Raw genomic sequence first — 21,224 nt, 5'->3', positions numbered from 1 at the left:
GCTCACTTTCATACACTGTGAGGCAAGAAAACTGGCACACAGACTTTTGACAGGTTCACTGTGTGGTGATGTTTGGCAAAATGGTTTTGTACACTGAGGTTTGTAAGAAGGGAAGAGCAGGGAATTCAAATTCTGGCAAATCAGCTCAATTGGAGCTGCTACAGCAAATCAAATTGGCTAGGCTGTTGAGTCATCAATGTGATCATGTGCAGTTGACAGCTATAAAGCTGCTAGCTAGGAGATCTAGATGATGTCACTGATGGACTTACCTGAGCAGGTGAGCTCCATGATGAAGGAAGAGGGACCTGATACTGCACAGTCGCTCAGTGCAGATCCAGACTGAACACACTCAGATCTGATCCTCCATACAGATCTGTCTGAGGTCTCATTTCTGCTTCCTGTTGAAACAGCAGAGCCACAGTCCAGATCTCTACAAACTGAAGCGGCATCCTTCCAGGTCCAGTCAGGGGCAAACACTGGTCTCCACTCTCCCTGTTTCACCTCCAGTGTACCTGCACAGCGACTGGCTCCTCCCACCAACCTGACAGGCTCTGAACAGAAACAAGAGAGTCATCAGTAAAAGAATAAAGTGAGTTTCATTAGAACAGAAATGAAACCAAATCAAAGCTGCAGCTCCTCTTCTACCTGAGCAGGTGAGTCCAACAGCTTTGCCAGGTGAGCAGGTGCTTCTAGCTGAGTCTGATCTTCCACAGTCCAGGAGAGCAGACTCATGACCTCCACACTGGAACTCTTTGGTCCACATTGGAGCCTCCACTTCTCCATAGAGCGCCCCCTGGAGGACTGAAGGAGCCCCACAGCCGAGCTCCCTACAGACCACCTCTGCATCCTGCTGGTCCAAGTCAGCTTCACACACTGAGGACCACGACTGCTCAGACTTCACCTCCAGTCTGCCTGAACACAGACTAGTCCCATTCACCAGCCTGACAGCGTCTGGAGAGAGAGAAAATTTAATATTTAATACTGGTCTTTATTTATCACCGTATATACTATAACAAATATAACACATCACTTTGCAATCAAAATATAACAAATCTCAAGAGGCTAGACCTGGTCAGGCACAGCCTGAAGAAGCAACATGGAGCTGCTCTGTGGACCCACCACCCACAGGGATTATGGACTGTTAAATCATGTAAAAAGGTGTGCTTGAGAACACGGTTTTGTACCGTTAATCTTAGTTTTATAAACTTTTAGGTTTCTGCCTGTTTTCAGTCTGAGCATCCAGTTGCAGGTTTGCAAGCTCACTTTCACACTGTGAGGTAAGAAAACTCTCACGGCATTTTGACAGCTTTACTGTGTGGTAACGTGTGGTAAAATGATTTTTTACATTGAAGTTTGTAATGAGGAAAGAGTGGAAATTGAAATTCTGACCAATCAACTTCCTTGAAGCCACTACACCAAATCTAATTGGTTAGACATTTCAGTCAATCACATGATAGTAAACATCTATAAAGCTGCTAGCTAGGAGATCTGGACTGACTACAGACTTCACACTGATGGCTTCACAGAACCAGCTAAAATAACCTCTTCAACATCTAATGTATTAATCTGTATGATCCCCAGAACAGATGACATCAAAGGTGGACAGAATTAAGATCATATCGGTAACTCAAAAATGTTAACATGGCATTAGCTTTATCTCGCTATTGTGCTGTAAGCTAACTTAGCTTAAATTGTAGCCCCAAAAAGGACTAGAGTGTACGTTTAGTGGCATCTAGTGTTGAGGCTGCAGATTGCAGCCAACTGAATATCCCTCCCCCCTCCCCTTCTAATGGTGTATTCACACAGAATGCAAAGCAAATTTTTTTCATGCGACGAGATCACACACAAAGTCAATGCAAAGAACAAAAGAAACACAAATTGGCACATATTTGCGCAGGGCAAAGTGAATGTTGCTACGTGATGATGTGAATATGTGAAATTCGTGACACGATTATACAAGATTTGCATTTTTCGCATATTTGCTCAAGTTGAACATATGGGTCTGGTCCGGGGGATTCAGCTGTGGTTTGCCGACAGACAGCTGTTGAGAGTCGGCAAACTCTGGATTAGAGAGTCGGGGAGCAAATTGGTGCTGCTGTTGCTGATTTCTGGAGGATTAAACACACACAGGACCACCACACCGGTCACATTAGATTCTGCAGTGGCAGCTGATGTTTTTCTCTCTGTTTTATCTTAAATGGGCTGAATCAAAGCTTGTAGCTTAAGTTACTGTTGCTGCTGCACTTCGACATGCATTTTTGTCATGAACGTCACTATTTTACATGTAAGTTCTCTATGTCAATCCACTTTGCTTGGGTTGATCTTCATCCATTCAGATCCAACTACATGTTTATTCTAAATCTTCACAATAAACATGCCATTTACTCTGAAACTTTAGTCTGTTGTGGTTAGTCTTCTGTTCAAATAACACTTTGTCTCATATTCAAAGTCAGCATTTCCACACCCCTGGCCCGGTACACTGGTTCCACGGTTGTGTAATGTCATCTCTCTGGTGGGAAAGGAGCCCGAGCTGTTGCAGCAGGAGGAATGGTACCAACTGGATTTAGTTGGGCTCATCTCTACACACAGCACTGGCTCTGGAAACAAACTCCCAGAGAGGAGCTGGAATCTCTTCTTTTCTGGAGTTACTAGGGTGAGACCCACTGAGTACTGCTGTGTAGGAGTTCTCCACACAGAGAAAGAGGGTCACCTTTGCCCCAAAAGGAAGTTCATAAAGCAGCTTTTTCCTCCTGTTGTACTGGAGTCACGTCCTGTTGCTGGCCAGAAGAGAGCAGTCTACTCCAGAGTTGGACAGTCTGGGATTTAAGCTATTTGAGAGCAAGTTAACTGCTGTAGAACAGGTGGACTACAAACAGCAGACTCTGATACACTAACTGATTTTAATTTCTAATGTAGTAGTTTCTTATAAGGTGGATGTGACTGAGCTGCTCAGGAGAACTGCAGGGTGTGTGAGTGAACCACAGCAGGTTACTTAAAGCTGCAGATTGTCTCAGTCTGAAGCAATGAGCCTCCAGGAACAAGCTAACTTCTCTACCCTTTAGGATGCCGTCGTCCTGGATAAGTTTAAAGTTCAGTCCAATGGAAACCACTGACTATCACTGTGACAGAGGAAGGAAAATATTACTGTCATAGATGATGTCACTGATGGACTTACCTGAGCAGGTGACCTCCACAATGGAGGAGGACGGAAAAGGTGATGATAATGCACAGTCCCTCAGTGCAGATCCAGAATGAAAACAGTCAGATCTGAACCACCATACAGATCTACGTGAGGGCTCCTCTTTACTTCCTGTTGAAACAGCAGAGCCACAGTCCAGATTTCTACAAACAACAGCTGCTTTCTTCAGGGTCCAATCAGAGTCCCTCAGGTTCCAGATAGAGTCACTCACTGGTCTCCACTCTCCCTGTTTCACCTCCAGTGTACCTGCACAGCGACTGGCTCCTCCCACCAACCTGACAGGCTCTGAACAGAAATAAAAGAGTCATCAGTAAAAGAATAAAGTGAGTTTCATTAGAACAGAAATGAAGCCAAATCAAAGCTGCAGCTCCTCTTCTACCTGAGCAGGTGAGTCCAACAGCTTTGTCAGGTGAGCAGGTGCTTCTAGCTGAGTCTGATCTTCCACAGTCCAGGAGAGCAGACTCATGGCCTCCACACTGGAACTCTTTGGTCCACATTGGAGCCTCCACTTCTCCATAGAGCGCCCCCTGGAGGACTGAAGGAGCCCCACAGCCGAGCTCCCTACAGACCACCTCTGCATCCTGCTGGTCAAAGTCAGCTTCACACACTGAGGACCACGACTGCTCAGACTTCACCTCCAGTCTGCCTGAACACAGACTAGTCCCATTCACCAGCCTGACAGAGTCTAAAGAGAGAGAGGATTTAATATTTAATACTGATCTTCATTTAACAGTTATGTACAATAACAAATATAAAACATCTCTTTCCAAACAGAAATATAAAACATCTTAGGAGTTTGCCTCCTGGAGCCTGGCTGGGGAGTCTCTGGTGGCTGGGCCTCTGCCTATGGGGCCTGGTCAGGCACAGACCAAAGAAGCAACATGGAGCTGCTCTGTGGACCCACCACCCACAGGGATTATGGAATATTAAATCATGTAAAAAGGTGTGCTTGAGAACAGGGTTAGACAGTCAAGCTAATGTTAGCATTGGCGTCATGATAGCTAGCATTTACCCTATAATATGATAAAAAAAAATCATGCAAACAACACAAACACAGAGCTGCATGGGTTACTGTGGCATTCAGGTTCATTTTCACATGAAACAAATGGTTTCCCTTACAGAGAGAAATCTGTGTTGCCAGATCTCGAGAGAGTGTGTTGCTGTGACAGACCCAGGTCTCGAGCAAAGTTAATTTTCTCCTGATTTGTCTATTTGAAAAATGCTATTTTAGTGTCAGAATGTTTGGAAGATATGTGGCTTGTGAAAAATGGGTCCAATATTTACTTCGGTGACTATGGGGCAAAAGAATCGGTCATAATTTGTATTCATGTTTGCTTCTCCCATTGGAGTGAATCAAACCATCAATCTTCCGATTAGTGGACGACCCGCTCTACCTCCTGGGCCACAGCCGCCCAAGGGCCCGTTCAATGCTGCTTGCAGCTTTAATTGTTATTATTATTATTATTATTATTGTTATTATTATCATTATTATTATTATTATTATGTCACTGATGAGCTTACCTGAGCAGGTGAGCTCCACAGTGGAGGAAGAGGAATCTGGGAATGCACAGTCCCTCAGTGCAGATCCAAACTGAACACAGTCAGATCTGATCCTCCATACAGATCTACGATAGGGCTTCTTTCTGCTTCCTGTTGAAACAGCAGAGCCACAGTCCAGCTCTCTACATACCACAGCTGCTTCTTTCAGGGTCCAGTGAGAGCCATACACTGGTCTCCACTCTCCCTGATTCATCTCCAGTGTACCTGCACAGCGACTGGCTCCTCCCACCAACCTAACGGTCTCTGAACAGAAACACGAGAGTCATCAATAAAAGAATAAAGTGAGTTTCATTAGAACAAAAATAAGAGAGTCGCTGGCATCTAGAAGGCACCAGCAGACCTGTGTCTTCATTTATAAAGCCTTGCTATCTAAGTTGTAGTGTTATTTAACATCTTTAGTTGAGCTCAGAGCTGATAACCATGACACCACATCACAGAGCAGGTTGGCTTTAAAAGTTCCTCATACAGTCATTGAACTGGGGAAGATTGGTTTCCAGTTTCCTTACCACTAGAATGAATTGCAACACAGCTTAAAGTTAGAGAACATTGTTACTCTGAGTGACTGAAAAGTTTTCCTAGCTGCTATTCTTCATAACTGTGATTGTCTTAAGTATTGTGTCCATCAGTATGTACGATGATTGTTTTGTGACTGTGATGTAAATGAACCATTTTATTGTGATTCTGTGTGTATGTGACCTGTTCTCAGGTCTCTCATGCAAAAGAAATCTTGATCTCTGTAAGAGTCATAATTGGCCCTTAGTAGAACTGAGTTTTGTCATATTGCATATTATTGTGTTGGGTATTTCTACTTAAATTAAAGTTAAATCACTCATTGGGGGCACCACTCCCGACCTTGAGGAGAATAAATGTCCGTTTAATTGATCAGTCTCAAATTAATTGTGAGTTCTTTTCAAAGCAGTGAACTCTGTCTGCTATGCTCAAAGGAAACCACAATGATACATGATAAAGAGAATAATAAAAGAATAATAAGGCCTTGAAATGATAGGCCTTCTTCGGAGCAATGTGAGCCGGCATTGAGTTTAGGCTTTTGCTGAGTCTTTGTGATCTCGTTGAGTGTTGGGAAATTTACTCTGGTTGCTCTCTTTAGTTGGATAGAGTAATTACTTTGGTCAGATAAACTTAAAAAGGAAAATACTACATGTTAAAATGCGAGGGTTCTTGTTAAAAATTCTAAAAGCAAAAATAACTGAACTTTTCAATGAAGGATTAAACTGTGTGCATAGCCCAAGCCTAAAGGCATAGGAGATATCTTTCGACTTTTAGTTTCAGTCTTGGGTGTAATGAAAAGTTTCTCACATCAAAGTTCTAATTATTAATTTTCTTTATTCTCCAAGGAAAAACATGGTGTTACTGAAATGGCGGAGTTATGATCCTTATTCTTAGGGAATTAATCTTAGGGTTTAGTGCATAATCACACTTAAAGCATCCCTACAGCCCACCTTCATGTCAGAATTGTAGATATTTATGCATTGTAAGACTATTCAGAAAACAAAGTTTATATATGAATATACATTAAACCTTAAGCTTAATGCTTATCCCATAATATTTAGACAAACCTTACATTGATGGCTTCAAATATAAATTTGAAGCCAATAAATTCATAATATAAAAACATTCAATATGACTCCTTGTCTAATTTAACTATCAAAATATACTGTATTTAGTTAAAAGTAGTAGTAAATGAAAAAGGTAAATATTTTAGGTGATTTTAAATTTAAAAATTGGATAAGGTTCACGTGGCGTAAAAAGGCTTTGCTATAACAGTCAGCAGATGGCAATGTTGTTACATGGTGAATTTTAATACTTCATCAATAGATTATCTTATGGCTATGGAAATTATATCATTATCCATGCAACTTTATGACAAACATTGCATGATTTACATAATGATTAGACATTTAATTCACACAAAATTCAGATTTATCTATAATAAGGATTTACTTAGTGAAAGCTCACTGAGGAATGTCCTTTGAATTTTTGGAGACAAACTAAACACAAAAGGCCTCAAGGTCATTTAAACACTTTTAGTCCAATTGTTCATTTTAGTTATTTTGTCTGCCATCAGGCTTTCCAAGAGTTTTGAAACAGTGTTTGACCCTGGCCAGTGTCATGTTGTTCAGTGGTCAGTTTGTGTCGGTCCTGGGGTGAGACTCTCACCCCATGTCTCTGGTTTGTCCTTGCAACAGGAAAACAAGTCTATCTTCTTTTCTCCTGGAAATTAAAGAAAAGGATAAGACTGTCCTCTGCAATTGCGAGGAAGACAATTTATTTATTATCACATTAATTATGTTTGTTGAAATTAGTAATTTCTTTGAATAGTGAGGTCATATTAAGACACGGCTACTGCACATGGGCAAAGGTTGTAAAGCTGAATCTTTCTTTAAGAAACATCACATTAAAAGAAATTCAGAATAAAGTTAAGAGTGGAAGAAAAATGTTTTTTGACCATATAAATGTATTAACTTTGTAACCTAACAGAACAACAGTTTGGATATTACCAAGTTTTCCTTTTGAAAGAAGTTCAATCAGATTTCTTTTGGATGAGAATGTACTACCTGAATGGATGTTAAACTGTAAAAAGATGAACGGATCTCTGCCCTTCTGTGGAGTTGTGGATTATCAACATCTATGTGAATACCTGTTAAAACGTTCTTCCTGGCTGGCTTTCTAAAGGGTATAAAAAAAACATTGGATTGGACACCCAAATGTTGAACATCTTTGAATACTTGAATCTTGATTGATTTTGACACCAGTGGATCAGTGTGGTGTTATCACTGTTTGATGATAACAGACTATTTGCCTACCTAAGTTGTTGATACTGTTACAGAGGTTGTTGGTGAGGTTGTCAATGATGTCCAGAAGGAATGAGGAGTCGATGACACTGAACATGTGAATTTCTTTGGGATCTGATGCGACGGCCCTCAGCTGAGTCTCATTTGCATTCTTAATACCTGAGAGAAAAATGTAGTGTTAAAACTGAACCTTCAAAAACTTAATAAATAAGAAAAGAAAACAATTTGGTTGGCAAAGTAATAAAATGATGGTGTCCTGTTGCTTCCTGCTCCTTAAATTAAAGCTGACAATTGACAGAGCATGCTGATGGTTGTGCATTTTTAATCCCATTGAATAGAATTAAATAGAACTCGTACGTACTTTATATCACTACCAAAGCATACCACATTTTTAGATTTACTTTCTTCCTTGTGAGCAGCAAATTGATTAATTCATTTCAGCCCACTATTAAAAAACTTGATTTAATAATGTAAGACATTAACTGATATAAACGATAAATGTAGTCATACACATATCTTAAGAGTCTTGCTAGCTAACATTTTCATTGTGAAAAAATGTCATTTTTAATTCATGGTAATATCACATCATTCTTTCATGGTAAAATAATGTAGTTTCAGAGTTGCAGAAATAAAGAAAGTCACTCACCAATGGTGTAGACCTCAACGTCGGTGTCTCTCAGGTGCTGCGAGGTGGAGAATACGTTGTCCTCAGACTCTCCATCAGTAATCAGGACAACAATTTTTTGGGAGTCTGCACGCATTCCCACACTGGGTTTAAAGAGCACATGTACCAAGTACTTCAGAGCTCTTCCTGTATGACAGAAGTAAAGAGGCTTTAAAAGGTGCAGAATAATAACTTTGTGTGTTGCTTGTTCCAGACATAAAGGTCCCGTTACTTTGCTCATAGACTGTTAGGTGACTGACAGTTGCAGCTCTTCAACAAGTGTGTAACAAAATATCTGGTTCTTTGATAAAAAGTCAAAGCCAGAGGCCTGTAGACATAAAAACTGAAAGAGAGAAGTTAACTATGACTCCAAAGGTGCATTTCAGTCAGAAACATCCAATCACAGAGCTTCAAATTATCATGATTTTTAATGTTGTTATTGTATTATTATAGCTATTATAATCACAATCGCTATAACAGCATCAGCAATGTTTGATATGTAACATGATACTATACAATAATGTTATATCACAATATTAATAATCATATTAGAATAATATGATTATTAAAGGAAAATGAGGAAAGGAAAATGGTGGTGATGAGCATGAGTACAGGGGTCTCATCAATGACTTTGCAGAGTGGTGCCAGTGAAATTGTGTCCAGCTCAATGTAAAGAAGACTAAGAGGCTGGTGGTGGACTTTCACAGGGCCAAACGATCATCAGTCAGTCCAGTGTACATCAAGGGGCCTGAAATTGACGCTGTTCAGTCCTATAAATACCTGAGTATTACCCAGGGTGCTCCCTCAACACCTTGGAGGTGGTGTGTGAGAGGAGGATGGTGACTAAGCTCCAGGCCATCTTGGACAACACCTCCCACCCCCTGAACACGTACCAGTGTGCCCTGAGCAGCTCCCTCAACAACAGGCTGCTCTAAGGAGCTGTTCTGCAGATCTTTTGTCCCTGCCGCAATCAGACTCTACAACAGCAGTCAACACTGCTCACAGCAGTATCATTAGTATTAGTAGTAGCAGTATTGTATTATTAGTGTTACTACTGATATCTTTTACATCTCCTCACACTGAACCACCCAGCCCAATTGTGGTTTTTGGACATTTCACATGTGAAACTTCAGGGGCACATGTGGTTTTCGGACATTTCACATGCGATGCATTCAAGGGTACATGTGGTTTTTGGACGTTTCACATGTGAAACTTCAGGGGCACATGTGGTTTTCGGACATTTCACATGCAATGCATTCAAGGGCACATGTGGTTTTTGGACGTTTCACATGTGAAACTTCAGGGGCACGTGGTTTTCGGACATTTCACATGTGAAGCATTCAATCACATGTGGCAACATTCACAATGGATTTGTGAATGTCGATCCAGACTCACCACATGTGATATAATCTGGATAAACATAAAACACAAATCAACTCAGAAATAACATGACAAAGACATCTGAATTTATGAAATAAAGGACACTTTTCTTCAGTATCAAATCCAGTTACTGTGAAAACAGAAACTGCTCATAGCTAAGATATAACATTTCAACAGGTGTAACATATATTAAGTAAACAATAGGTATAACATTTCAAGGATACAACATTGCCAGATGTAACTGACTCACTGACTAAGCGGCAACATTATACTTCCTGCTTGCATCATCCAAAGCATTTGAAGGACTGTATTTGCTTAACTCAGAGAATGAAAGAATAACAAGGAGTGATACAATCCATTAATACTGCTTCAACATTATTTTGATATCCCTTGAACAATGACACTCTCCTCTCTCTTCATTCATATAAAGATATTTAGTGTTATGAAAATGTGTGGACATACAGGCAAAAAACACCCCAAAAAACATTTAAAATTGCATAGACCATTTATTAGAAAACTAGAACATGCAAAATAATGGCATTCTAGTAAAAGTAAAACAATATCCTTAGATTAAAACTGTAAAACATAAAACTGTAACTCCCTCTGGCACTCGTGTAGTCACTGCTCTTCATGCCTGGTGGGGGACAGAGAAAAGAAAATATTGCAACCACTTTTTAATACTGAACACTTGAGTGACCCTTCTCACCAGGCGAATCAATGTTTGTACACTGTTGTATTTTGGGTCCTGATGAACTTGTTAAAACTAATTAGGCTTTAAAGGATTTATCTATATTTTGTGTTGTCAACAAATCCCATGAAAAGAACATAATCAAAAATATAATAATGTGTTAGCATAACCCAACTGTATCTCACGTCGTAAATGATCACGTTTGCAATCATGCACTTAAAAACTATAACTACATACAGCAGCAGCGGGAAGAAACCTCAAGCAGAACCGGACTCTTGGTGGACGCCATCTGCCTCGACCGCTTGTGTTGAGACGTTATTATATTTATATAGCTACTCAAAAGAAAGAAGAGAGAGAGAGAGAGAGAGAGAGAGAGAGAGAGAGTATACTGAAGTGGAAGAAATAATTTCTACTGCTGGATAACAGGTAGGTTAAGTTAAAAATTGCCTTTTGATTTTCCTTCTGAGGTTCTTCAATGGTACTTAGAATCTGAAACGTTGTGCGAATCACGGAGTAACGTTAACGTCGACGTAACGTTACACCGTGCTAAATTCACAGATGAAGCTATGCAACGAATGATTTCACCGAACAAGTAATTAAACGTGGCAAATAAAAAAAACAACTAATTTATGTACTTATAAAAGCATACGACTTAACGTTACAACTATTAGCATCTAACTAGCTAGCTGGTATGGCGTCAAAGTAACGTTAGCGTTAAGCTAGTTTTAAATTAACAGTTTACGTTACTCACCACTCACTGCCAGTAATTTACCGTTGCTGGGTATTTTCGCCAACCTCCCCTTGTCAGCTTACCGGCGGAGCCGTGCTCCACCAGCCCGATCATGTCAGGGTCATTCAGCATTTTTTTTCTTTGATACACATTTTTCTTTAAATATACTAATTTGGTCGTCGTCGAACCGATAACTCACCGCATCCCGATCCATTTCTCTGTCTCCGTCTGGGACGTTAATCTGCTTCCAACTGTCAAAGATGACGATGCATTCAAGTGCACCATCCAAGATTCGTCTTCATCAAAAGCATCTCACGTTTACTTAAAGAGGATAATAGACATGTTATGTAAAGTAATTTTTGGTGCAGATTTTACTAATTTAATATGGATTAAATGAAATGAATTAATGAAATGAAAAAATAGGTCAGATGTGTAATTGATCAAATAATAAACTACGGAATATATAAACGGTATTACAAAAATAAACCTACCCTATGCTCCTTAGTGAATATCAGAAACGGACATGGGTTATTTACAGCCTATAAATATGACATCTCACATATTATAGTAATATATGCGTTTTTGAGACCGTTGTTGTTCACATTTATGATCATTTATGTATTACACTCGATAATAGTAATATTTCCGTGAGATCCCGAAGGCAGCATGGGGAACCTAGAGTCAATGGGCGGGAAGCGCGAGCCCCGTGGCTCAATACTTTCATTAATACACTCAATACACGTAGGTGGCGGTTGCAAAATGTCCAGGAAGAGAACATTTTACAAAGAGTGCCTTTTCAATCCAAAAATCAAAATTCCTCTTGAAATTTGAAACATTTCTTTTACAACACGCTAAATCATGTTACATGTGAAATGTCTCAGTTTATATGGAAGGAAAAGCTCTTGAGTTTACATGTGAAATCAATCCGTGAGATGTATCAGTTCACATAGAAAAGTTTGCATTCAAACATGTCTTTTATCACATGTGAAATCACAACATCACATGTGAATGTTTCATTTCGCGTGTGACTTCATCCCTTTAACATGTTAAGTTTCCATTCACATATAAAACAAAACTTTTTTTTCACATGTGAATTTTAAGATACACATGTGATTTCCAAATGTGAATTTTAAGTTCACATGTGAAATGTTTCACTTTACATGTGACATTATCTTTTTCACATGTAAAGTTTGCATTCACATGTAAAGCTAAAAACATGTTGTCTTTTTTCACACGTGAATTTCAAGATACACATGTGATTTCCAAATGTGAATTTTAAGTTCACATGTGAAATCACAACATCACATGTGAACTGAGACATTTCACATGTGAAAGACTGAATTTCACATGTATTTTTTTCGTAAGGGACATCATTATAATTTTTAATGTTGTTATTTTATTATTATTATTATTATTATTATTTTCACTATCACTATTACACATTCAGCAATCTTTGATTTATAATATCATAGCATGATACTATACAAAAATGTAATATCACAGTATTACAATTGTTATTAATATTATGATAGCAACCATAATACAAATTACCACTATCGTTAATCTAATTTATATTGTAACCCTACTATTTCTGGAATCAGTATGGGTCAAATTACTTCTTATTAACTTTATCTGAAGTCTGTTCTGAAGATGTTATTTGTTAGCAGATACACAGTTTTCTTGATCTGTGAAGGAAGTGAATTTCTTTTACAAATTGCTCGACATATTCAATATATTCTATACTATAAATACTTAAAGTTAAAATTTTGTACAAAATATGGATCACTAACAGCTTCTCTTTCCACTGCTGACAGACCTAAATACAGAAAGTAAATATATCTAATAGATGTAATCAGAGCCTTTGCCTGAGTCGCTCACATTGTAAAGCTGGTGTGGATCAGACAGCGTGCTGTTAAATCACCTGTGTTGGTTCCTCCTCCTCTCTGGCGCAGCTTGGCTATGGCCTTCAGCAGGGATTGTTTGGTCTGGTGGGTGTTCAGCTGCCACTCAGTCCTTGGGTTGCTACTGTACTGAACCAGACCTGCAAAAAACACAGAAATGTGTAAAACTGACACACTGATCCAGCTTTTATTTTTTATTTATTTATTTTTTATTATCTTTTATGTGAATAATGATGATAATAATGAGTATGAGAATAATAATTTGCACTGAGTGTTCTTGAACAGATGCGTTGATTTATTACGATTATTATTGTTTTCATCTTGTTGTCATCATTGTTGCCCCAACACTCATTCACACGTCACGTCTCACACACACTTATGCCTGTACTGATTTGCATATGCATAGAGGGACCAAAGGACTTAAAGGACCATTCCAGCAGTTTAGTCCAGTAGAACTAACAGGCTAACAGGCTAATAACCTCTGAGTCTACAGTCTGACTCTGGTACATGAACCAATCTGGTGAGGCGAGTGTCTCTTCGGTATTCTTCAGCATACGGGCAGCAGTTCAGCATGTACAGGAAGTGTTGAGGGCAGTGAGTAAATATGAGAGGTGGTATCAGTATCAGCAGTAGCTGAGTCCAGTCAGGTTGAGTCGAGTCTAGTATGCAGGTTGATGGTACTGAACGTTCAGCAGCGAACGCATAAACCTACAGTAAAAACATGTCAGTCAGTCACCACCTGCACTGTTTAAAGCGAGCTAAATGTTGTCACACAGAAGTCAAGTGAGTTTTTAATACAGTTTAACGTTGTAATTCCTCCATTTTTATCGCTGACATCTAGTCTGGTGACATATAAAAGCAGAGTAGGAAGGAGAAGGTGAGGGTTTTTGTTAGTGTTGGACTTTAGAGTCTCCTTCCTGGAGGAAATGGACATTGACACCATTGTTGGAGGAGTTGGAGCGAGGCAATGATGCTGTGGATGAACCAACATGACAACGTTGTGCATCCCTCCTAGCTAGAATGCTTTGTTCAGAAATGCGGTGTGCTTCACAGAGTCTGTTCAGTCAGAACATCTGTCCTGCTAACTGATCCAACACGGACCTACACAGAAGGAATGTACAGTATATCTCCACCATGGAAATCAGTGTCTGGATAAAAGATTGTTTTACAAGCTGAATCATAATTACTATGAGTTATAAATGTGTGTTTCAGTAGATGAAGCACTGAATTTTAAGGTAGGTGTATCACCTGAACATTTCATTTTGAACATTTTGAGAATTCTGCAAATTAATACAAAAGCTAAAATATGTCTGCATGTTTTGGGAAATAACTGGCAGTAATGGAGGCTGTATGCAGACAGCAGTTATTTAGCTTAAACATGTAAAACCACTGGTATGGTCCTTTTATCCTCACATCAGCCATAACCTTGACTACTCTTGTTATCATGTCCCATTTTACTGCTTTGTTGCTAAAACTGAATTTGGGACCTGCACCTGAATTTGTATATTTTTACATTGTGTTGTAAAGATTTTAGTATTTTTAGTACTTTATACACAAGCAGTAGTAGTAATAGTGCCAGGAACAGTAGTGTGAATAGTTGTAGTAGTAAAAATATTACCGATCTGGACTTTGTCAGGGCCGATGTTGAAGTTGCTGACTATTTGATTTAGAAAGGACTTAATGTTTTCATAATCTTCAGGGCCGATGCTCTTGGATTCGCAGACTACCAGCACGATGTCAACCTTGGCTGTGCTTTCACACTGAGAACCTGGAGGAAAACAGAGGATTGTGGGATACAATACACAAGAGACCAGATATAGAAGCAAGACTAAGACTGTGTCTGAAATCACTCACTATTTACTACAAAGTTCACTCTATTTACCCTCCTCCATTTTATTTCAGTGTCTGAATTCTGTGTGTAAATTTATCCAACATTTAGAGCCTCAAATGTTCCACAATGGAACAAAAAAGTTATGTACATGTCATGTACACTACTTCCTGCAAACAATCCCACAATGCCATGCGTTGCATTTTATAGATATTGTAGACATGACATAAAGTTGTGATGATAAGTGAGAGCCCAAAATCTGGATTTTCACTTTTCAATGCTAACATTAGCATATTTTATTAGTTATTAGTTTTGAGGGTATTTGGTCATAAACTACAGTGGATTCATTGTCCATCACTGATGGAGGTGGGGGTAACGTCCTCCAGCTCCTCCTGGGGGATCAGAGGCGTTCCCAGACCAGATGAGATATATTCTCTCTTTTTACCTGTTGGTTGGTGTTTATCTTCAGCCTGGAGTCCTGCAGAGAAAATCAGAAAATTAATATTTATATTGGCACAGAGCTGTGAACTGAACAAACACTGTAAAGGTTTCCAGCAGTTCAGAGCTCATCTCAGTGAAAACACACATATTATTGAACTCACTCAGGAATCATGTGACCAGTTTACCACTAACCTGCAAAGCCATAAACAACATATGTGGACCAGAATCTGACTTTTACATTTGTTTTACCAAATATGCTACAGTTATAATTTGTGTGTGAAAATAACATGTTGAATTTTCAGTAAGTAGAAAATGGAGCTAAAAACCAAGTCAGACTAAAGTGTTTGCTCTCTGGCTTGGAAACCTGAAAGAGAGAGACAGTCAGCTGGACATCTAAAGTAATCCTGTTTTCAAAGCTATAGTTGGTTTGCTGGTCTGAATCAGTTAATCAGCTAAAGTTAAATGTAATTACTTTTTTCTCAGAGCGGGAAAAGTGTCAATAAAGTTTTATTCAGTGTCGGCCATTAATTCATCATTTATCAGACTTACATTTCCTTAATGATGACAAAGTGGAATCTGACTGTGTATCAGGCTGCAGCTACATTACATTTTAAATATATTTATTCATCTTTAATCTGACGGACAAAACACAGGAAGCAGCAACTGAAGATGAAAAATATAAAGATTTAAAACATGTATAGATCAAAGACACAGAGACATGACTGTAGCTCACAGTCTGATCAGTAATAATGTGTTTGTGATTTGCACTTGAAAAGGCATCAAGGTTAAAATACAGTAGATTTTTTAAATGTGTAGACATCTATTTGTATCTCAGCTCAACATCATTCAGTGATGCTGCTTGATGCTGCTCACTCAGAAATATTAACATCTCCAATATTATAGGAATGATGTTCTATCAGTGCCACCAATCACATCATGACTGATAGAGATAATTATTCATTGATCCTTCGTGTCTAAAGCTTCATATTGATTGTTTAAATTTAAACTGAGATTACAGATTATGCGCAATAAAGATTTCAGGTCAGGAGCTGCTCTAACAAATTGACAGAGTCTCAGTTTTATAACAGAAGGACACAGAGGTTTGATTCTGATTCTGTTTATGCATACTATTATAACTATTTACTTCTTATTTATTAATTAGATTTATGAAAGAATCAAGCAGAAATTGGTAAAACATTCATTCAGAATTCCATTTATTAAACAACAAAAACGTTCAAATCATGGATTCAGATTTATAAATTCTGTGTTCCAAACAGAAAGACATAACATAACATAACAAAACATAACATAACATAACATAACAACATAACATAACATAACATAACATAACATAACATAACATAACATAACAAAACATAACATAACATAACAAAGCATAACATAACATAACATAACATAACAAAACATAACATAACATAACATAACATAACATAACAAAACATAACATAACATAACAAAGCATAACATAACATAACATAACATAACAAAACATAACATAACATAACATAACATAACATAACATAACATAACATAACAAAACATAACATAACATAACAAAGCATAACATAACATAACATAACAAAACATAACAAAACAAAACAAAACAAAACATAACATAACATAACATAACAACAAAACAAGACATGACATGACATGACATGACATAACAAAACATAACATAACATAACATAACATAACATAACATAACATAACATAACATAACAAGACATGACATGACATGACATGACATGACATGACATGACATGACATGACATGACATGACAAAACAAAACAAAACATAACATAACATAACAAAACATAACATAACATAACATAACATAACATAACATAACAACAAAACAAAACATAACATAACATAACATAACATAACATAACATAACAACAAAACAAAACATAACATAACATAACAAAACATAACATAACATAACATAACATAACATAACAACAAAACAAAACATAACATAACATAACATAACAACAAAACAAAACATAACATAACATAACATAACAACAAAACAAAACATAACGTAACATAACATAACAACAAAACAAAACATAACATAACATGACATAACATAACAAAATATAACATAATATAACATAACATAAAACATAACATAACATAACATAACATAACATAACAAAACATAACATAACATAACAAAACATAACATAACATAACAAAACATAACATAACATAACAAAACATAACATAACATAACATAACAAAACATAACATAACAAAACATAACATAACATAACATAACAAAACATAACATAACATAACATAACATAACATAACATAACAAAACATAACATAACATAACATAACATAACATAACATAACATAACAAAACATAACATAACATAACATAACAACAAAACAAAACATAACATGACATAACATGACATAACATAACATAACAAAACATAACATAACAAAACAAAACAAAACAAAACAAAACAAAACAAAACAAAACATAACATAACATAACAAAACATAACAAAACATAACATAACATAACATAACAAAACATAACATAACATAACATAACATAACATAACATAACATAACATAACATAACAAAACATAACATAACATAACATAACATAACATAACATAACATAGCATAACAAAACATAACATAACAAAACATAACATAACATAACATAACATAACATAACATAACATAACATAACAAAACATCCCCTCTAAGAAAATACCGTGGAAGTTAATTTAATAAAAGTGAAATTGATCTGTTTGTCCTTCTGCTGGGAACCCCTGCAGCCCTCTTAGGGACCCCTGGTGGTCTTCAGATCCCAGTTTAGGAACCATTCTTCTAAACAACTCAATAATCACATTAAAAAGTGGATAAAATTAGAGATGTCATAAGAATCAATACATAGATACCAAATCAAAAACAACATTTTGAAAATGATACTAATACCAGTGTTTTTAGTTGTCAGTAGTATCAACCTCACTCTATAACTCAGTGTTGTTATTCTAATGTAGCCAGAGTGTGTTTGTGTAAATGCTGAAACATATAGACTTTCAAGATTGCGAACCAAAATGAGAGCACATAATCACACAGCTGTATTTGTTTCTTTCTACTTGAAGTTTATAGGCCAAAATTTAATTTGTAACTCTTATTCTAATGCAGCCTATATGCTTAAAGGTCATGTTGATAGTTTTTCTTATTAAAAGGAAGAAGGAAAGTGTGTGTGTGTGTGTGTGTGTGTGTGTGTGTGTGTGTGTGTGTGTGTGTACTTGTATTCCTCCCTTTAGAGACAAACCTCGAGTCCCCATGACATAAATCATTACATCATCACAGTATCTGACGGTTGCAGTTACTTCTTACTTTCCAGGTTTTGCATCCATCATTAAAGCAGAGTCCTACCTGAGCTCCACAGCAACACCAACACCATCAGCAGGTGATTCATGACCAGGTGGACCGTCTGTCTCTGTCTCTGTCAAACAGACTCGTCAGCTCTCCTCTGCTAATAACATGTTCTGTTTCCTCTTTTATCTCATCAGCCAGGAAACAAACTACTCTCAGAACTGAAGCCACAAACCACAGGGTTGGGTTCATGAACTTGGGTTCATCAAATATAATTATTTATTAACTACCGTTGCAAAACTTGATAAACATCTACATCCAGCTTTGTGTGGCATTTTCTTCTGGTGAATCCTACTGTTAAAGCAAGACAAGCGTTGGTTAGAGGTAGGAACGCTAGTCGTTGCTGCCCTCTGGTGGTCAGAAGTATTATTAACTCCTATCATTACATCCCTTTTTGAGTCTAATCCCTGGGACACACTGGATGCGTGAGCAGCGCGTGTGCGTCGCGGAACCTCTTGCTTTTCATTTCGGCGCCCATGTTAACAGGTTAGAGCAGCCACACTGCCTGCACGTGAGGTTCGAGGTCTCGCCTATTTTCTCCGCATGCCGCGCGCGGTTCTCAGCAGAAATAGACTGGGAACACGATAGAAAGATAGGGCTGCCGGTGGCAGAAGCGCCGCAGCAGACACGCTTCCAGTGTGGAGAAAATAGGCGAGACCTCGAATCTCTCGATGAAGCCACGCAGCAGCCTCGCGTGCAGGCAGTGTGGCTGCTCTAACCTGTTAACATGGGCGCCGAAATGAAAAGCAAGAGGTTCCGCGACGCACACGCGCTACTCACGCATCCAGTGTTTCCCAGGGGTCACTGTGTCATGTATGATGACCTGTCATAGTTTGCTTTTTGTCTGTCTGTCTTGCAGATGCTTTTGTTTCTGCTTCACCTCTTTGTATTTCTTTTGTTCTGCTGTGCATGGAAGCGTAGTGTGTAACTTACATCCCATCAGAAGCTCAGCAGGAGACATGTCATGTTCAAGCAGCAAAGCTCGGTAACTCCACAGAGTTAGATATGGATCTGAGCTACTGCCTTGTGCTTTCTTGAGCAGCTGTTTGATTATTTGAACTCCTTTCCCTTCTTTACTGTATGACGGGGCATTAGGGAAGTACAGAGAACCCAGTATTTGTATCTATATTTGTTGAGGCAGCAAAATTATACATATTTGTATTTGTATTCAAAAGTGTAAAATACAATTTTTGTTTCTATTACACTTTTAATTTTATGATATTAAAGTGTTAAAATAAGTGTTTATAAACAAACATATCAATAGCCCTGATCCTTATAAACCAAATGAGCTTTCATGATTGGTTGTGTGCTGTCATGGTGATCCAGGACACATGTGAACATCAACTTCTGGTTGGTTGGTCTAACCTTTTCTAAATGGATGTCCTCCCATCGTCAGTGCAAATAAACCATGCACTTTCACCTTTGTGCCAGCAGAAGGCGCCAAAGCATTATCCATCATTACTAACGCGCTTTACAGACATACAATCTGTAACACTGCCGGCTTCTTCCATCGGTTCACTGTTTGAAGAGAACATTTTAAAACACTGAGTTTTCGTGACAGAAGTGTCCTGTTATGGTGGATACAGTGTTCTCTGTCTTAGCTGTCAGACATTTTATGTAAATCTCTCCAAAACAAAAATCTCCACATTAAAAAGCCAACTCATCACATCAGATTCTTTGATTGAATCTTTTAAAACTAATAATTCCTGGAGTCACTGTACAAAGGACAACAGACAACAGCGAGATAAACAACATGTAGACGTTACTCTTCAGGAATACCTTTATATCTGCCTGCCTCAGCTGCCAAGTAGCAGTTCTTAATGGATCACACAGGGACCTCTGCCTTCTCTGTCAATTAGATTTTAATATTCCATTGTTCCTTATAGATCTAGTCTTCCCTCTGGTAACTGAACACAAATTCACTATTTCACCTCTCTGTTTTACAAGACATGACTCTCATCCCATGTCCCTTCAACCAGCCGCTTCACAGTAAACTGATGCACCTCATGGCTGGATTCTGGATAGCGTTACTGTCGGGGGCATCCTTAAAAGCCCCCAACACATAAACTCATACTATTTAACATTTATCAAACAACAATATCAACAGCATATAACAGAACACTTAAGTTCATATCATGGATCAATATGTCTAGACTGACCTGCTTGATTTCTTGGGCTAAGTCATTCACATGAAGCGTAAATAATGTAATTATTGAACTGCAGACATGAAGCTGGGCCTTTGTACAAGACTTTGATGGCATTACAAAATTTTAAAACTTACCAGCTCTAAATCTAATTTATAGCATCATTCCTATTCAAAGAAGTGCTCTCAGTCAGTCAGCATTTTCTGTAACAGCATTAAAGGAAGGTTTTACTACCAGCACTCATTAGAGAAATGAACACTTTTCACTCAAACGTGAACATCTGAACACTAGTCGCCTTTCTCTGCTGCCTTCCTGTTGTCTGCTTTCATTGATCCTTTCCTTGCATGATTCTTAACTTACTATGTATTGATGTTAACTACTCTGTATTGTGTCGTGACATAGTTTGATTGCAGGATGTGCACTGTCTTAGTCTGTG

At 37.9% G+C, this 21,224-nt stretch overlaps 2 protein-coding genes across 2 annotated transcripts in view; both read right to left on the bottom strand.

Annotated features, from left to right (window-relative positions):
• The window catches only part of LOC122971137 (microfibril-associated glycoprotein 4-like), a 750,976-nt gene that overhangs the window by 373,074 nt on the left and 356,678 nt on the right, over positions 1-21,224 (bottom strand). The gene's annotated exons all lie outside the window — the stretch shown is intronic.
• Positions 2,017-18,687, bottom strand: LOC122971760 (collagen alpha-1(XII) chain-like). The gene is made up of 8 exons (XM_044338501.1): positions 18,645-18,687; positions 14,554-14,769; positions 12,956-13,075; positions 8,219-8,383; positions 7,585-7,731; positions 4,721-5,002; positions 3,858-3,884; positions 2,017-2,108 (listed from the first exon to the last, which is right to left on the bottom strand). The coding sequence occupies exons 1-8, from the start codon at positions 18,685-18,687 to the stop codon at positions 2,017-2,019; spliced, it is 1,092 nt and encodes a 363-aa protein (XP_044194436.1).

Source organism: Thunnus albacares, chromosome 20, assembly GCF_914725855.1.
Source record: "Thunnus albacares chromosome 20, fThuAlb1.1, whole genome shotgun sequence".
Classification (NCBI taxonomy): domain Eukaryota; kingdom Metazoa; phylum Chordata; class Actinopteri; order Scombriformes; family Scombridae; genus Thunnus; species Thunnus albacares.
The sequence above is the reverse complement of the archived record's forward strand: the minus strand, read 5'-3'. Positions and strand labels throughout refer to the sequence as shown.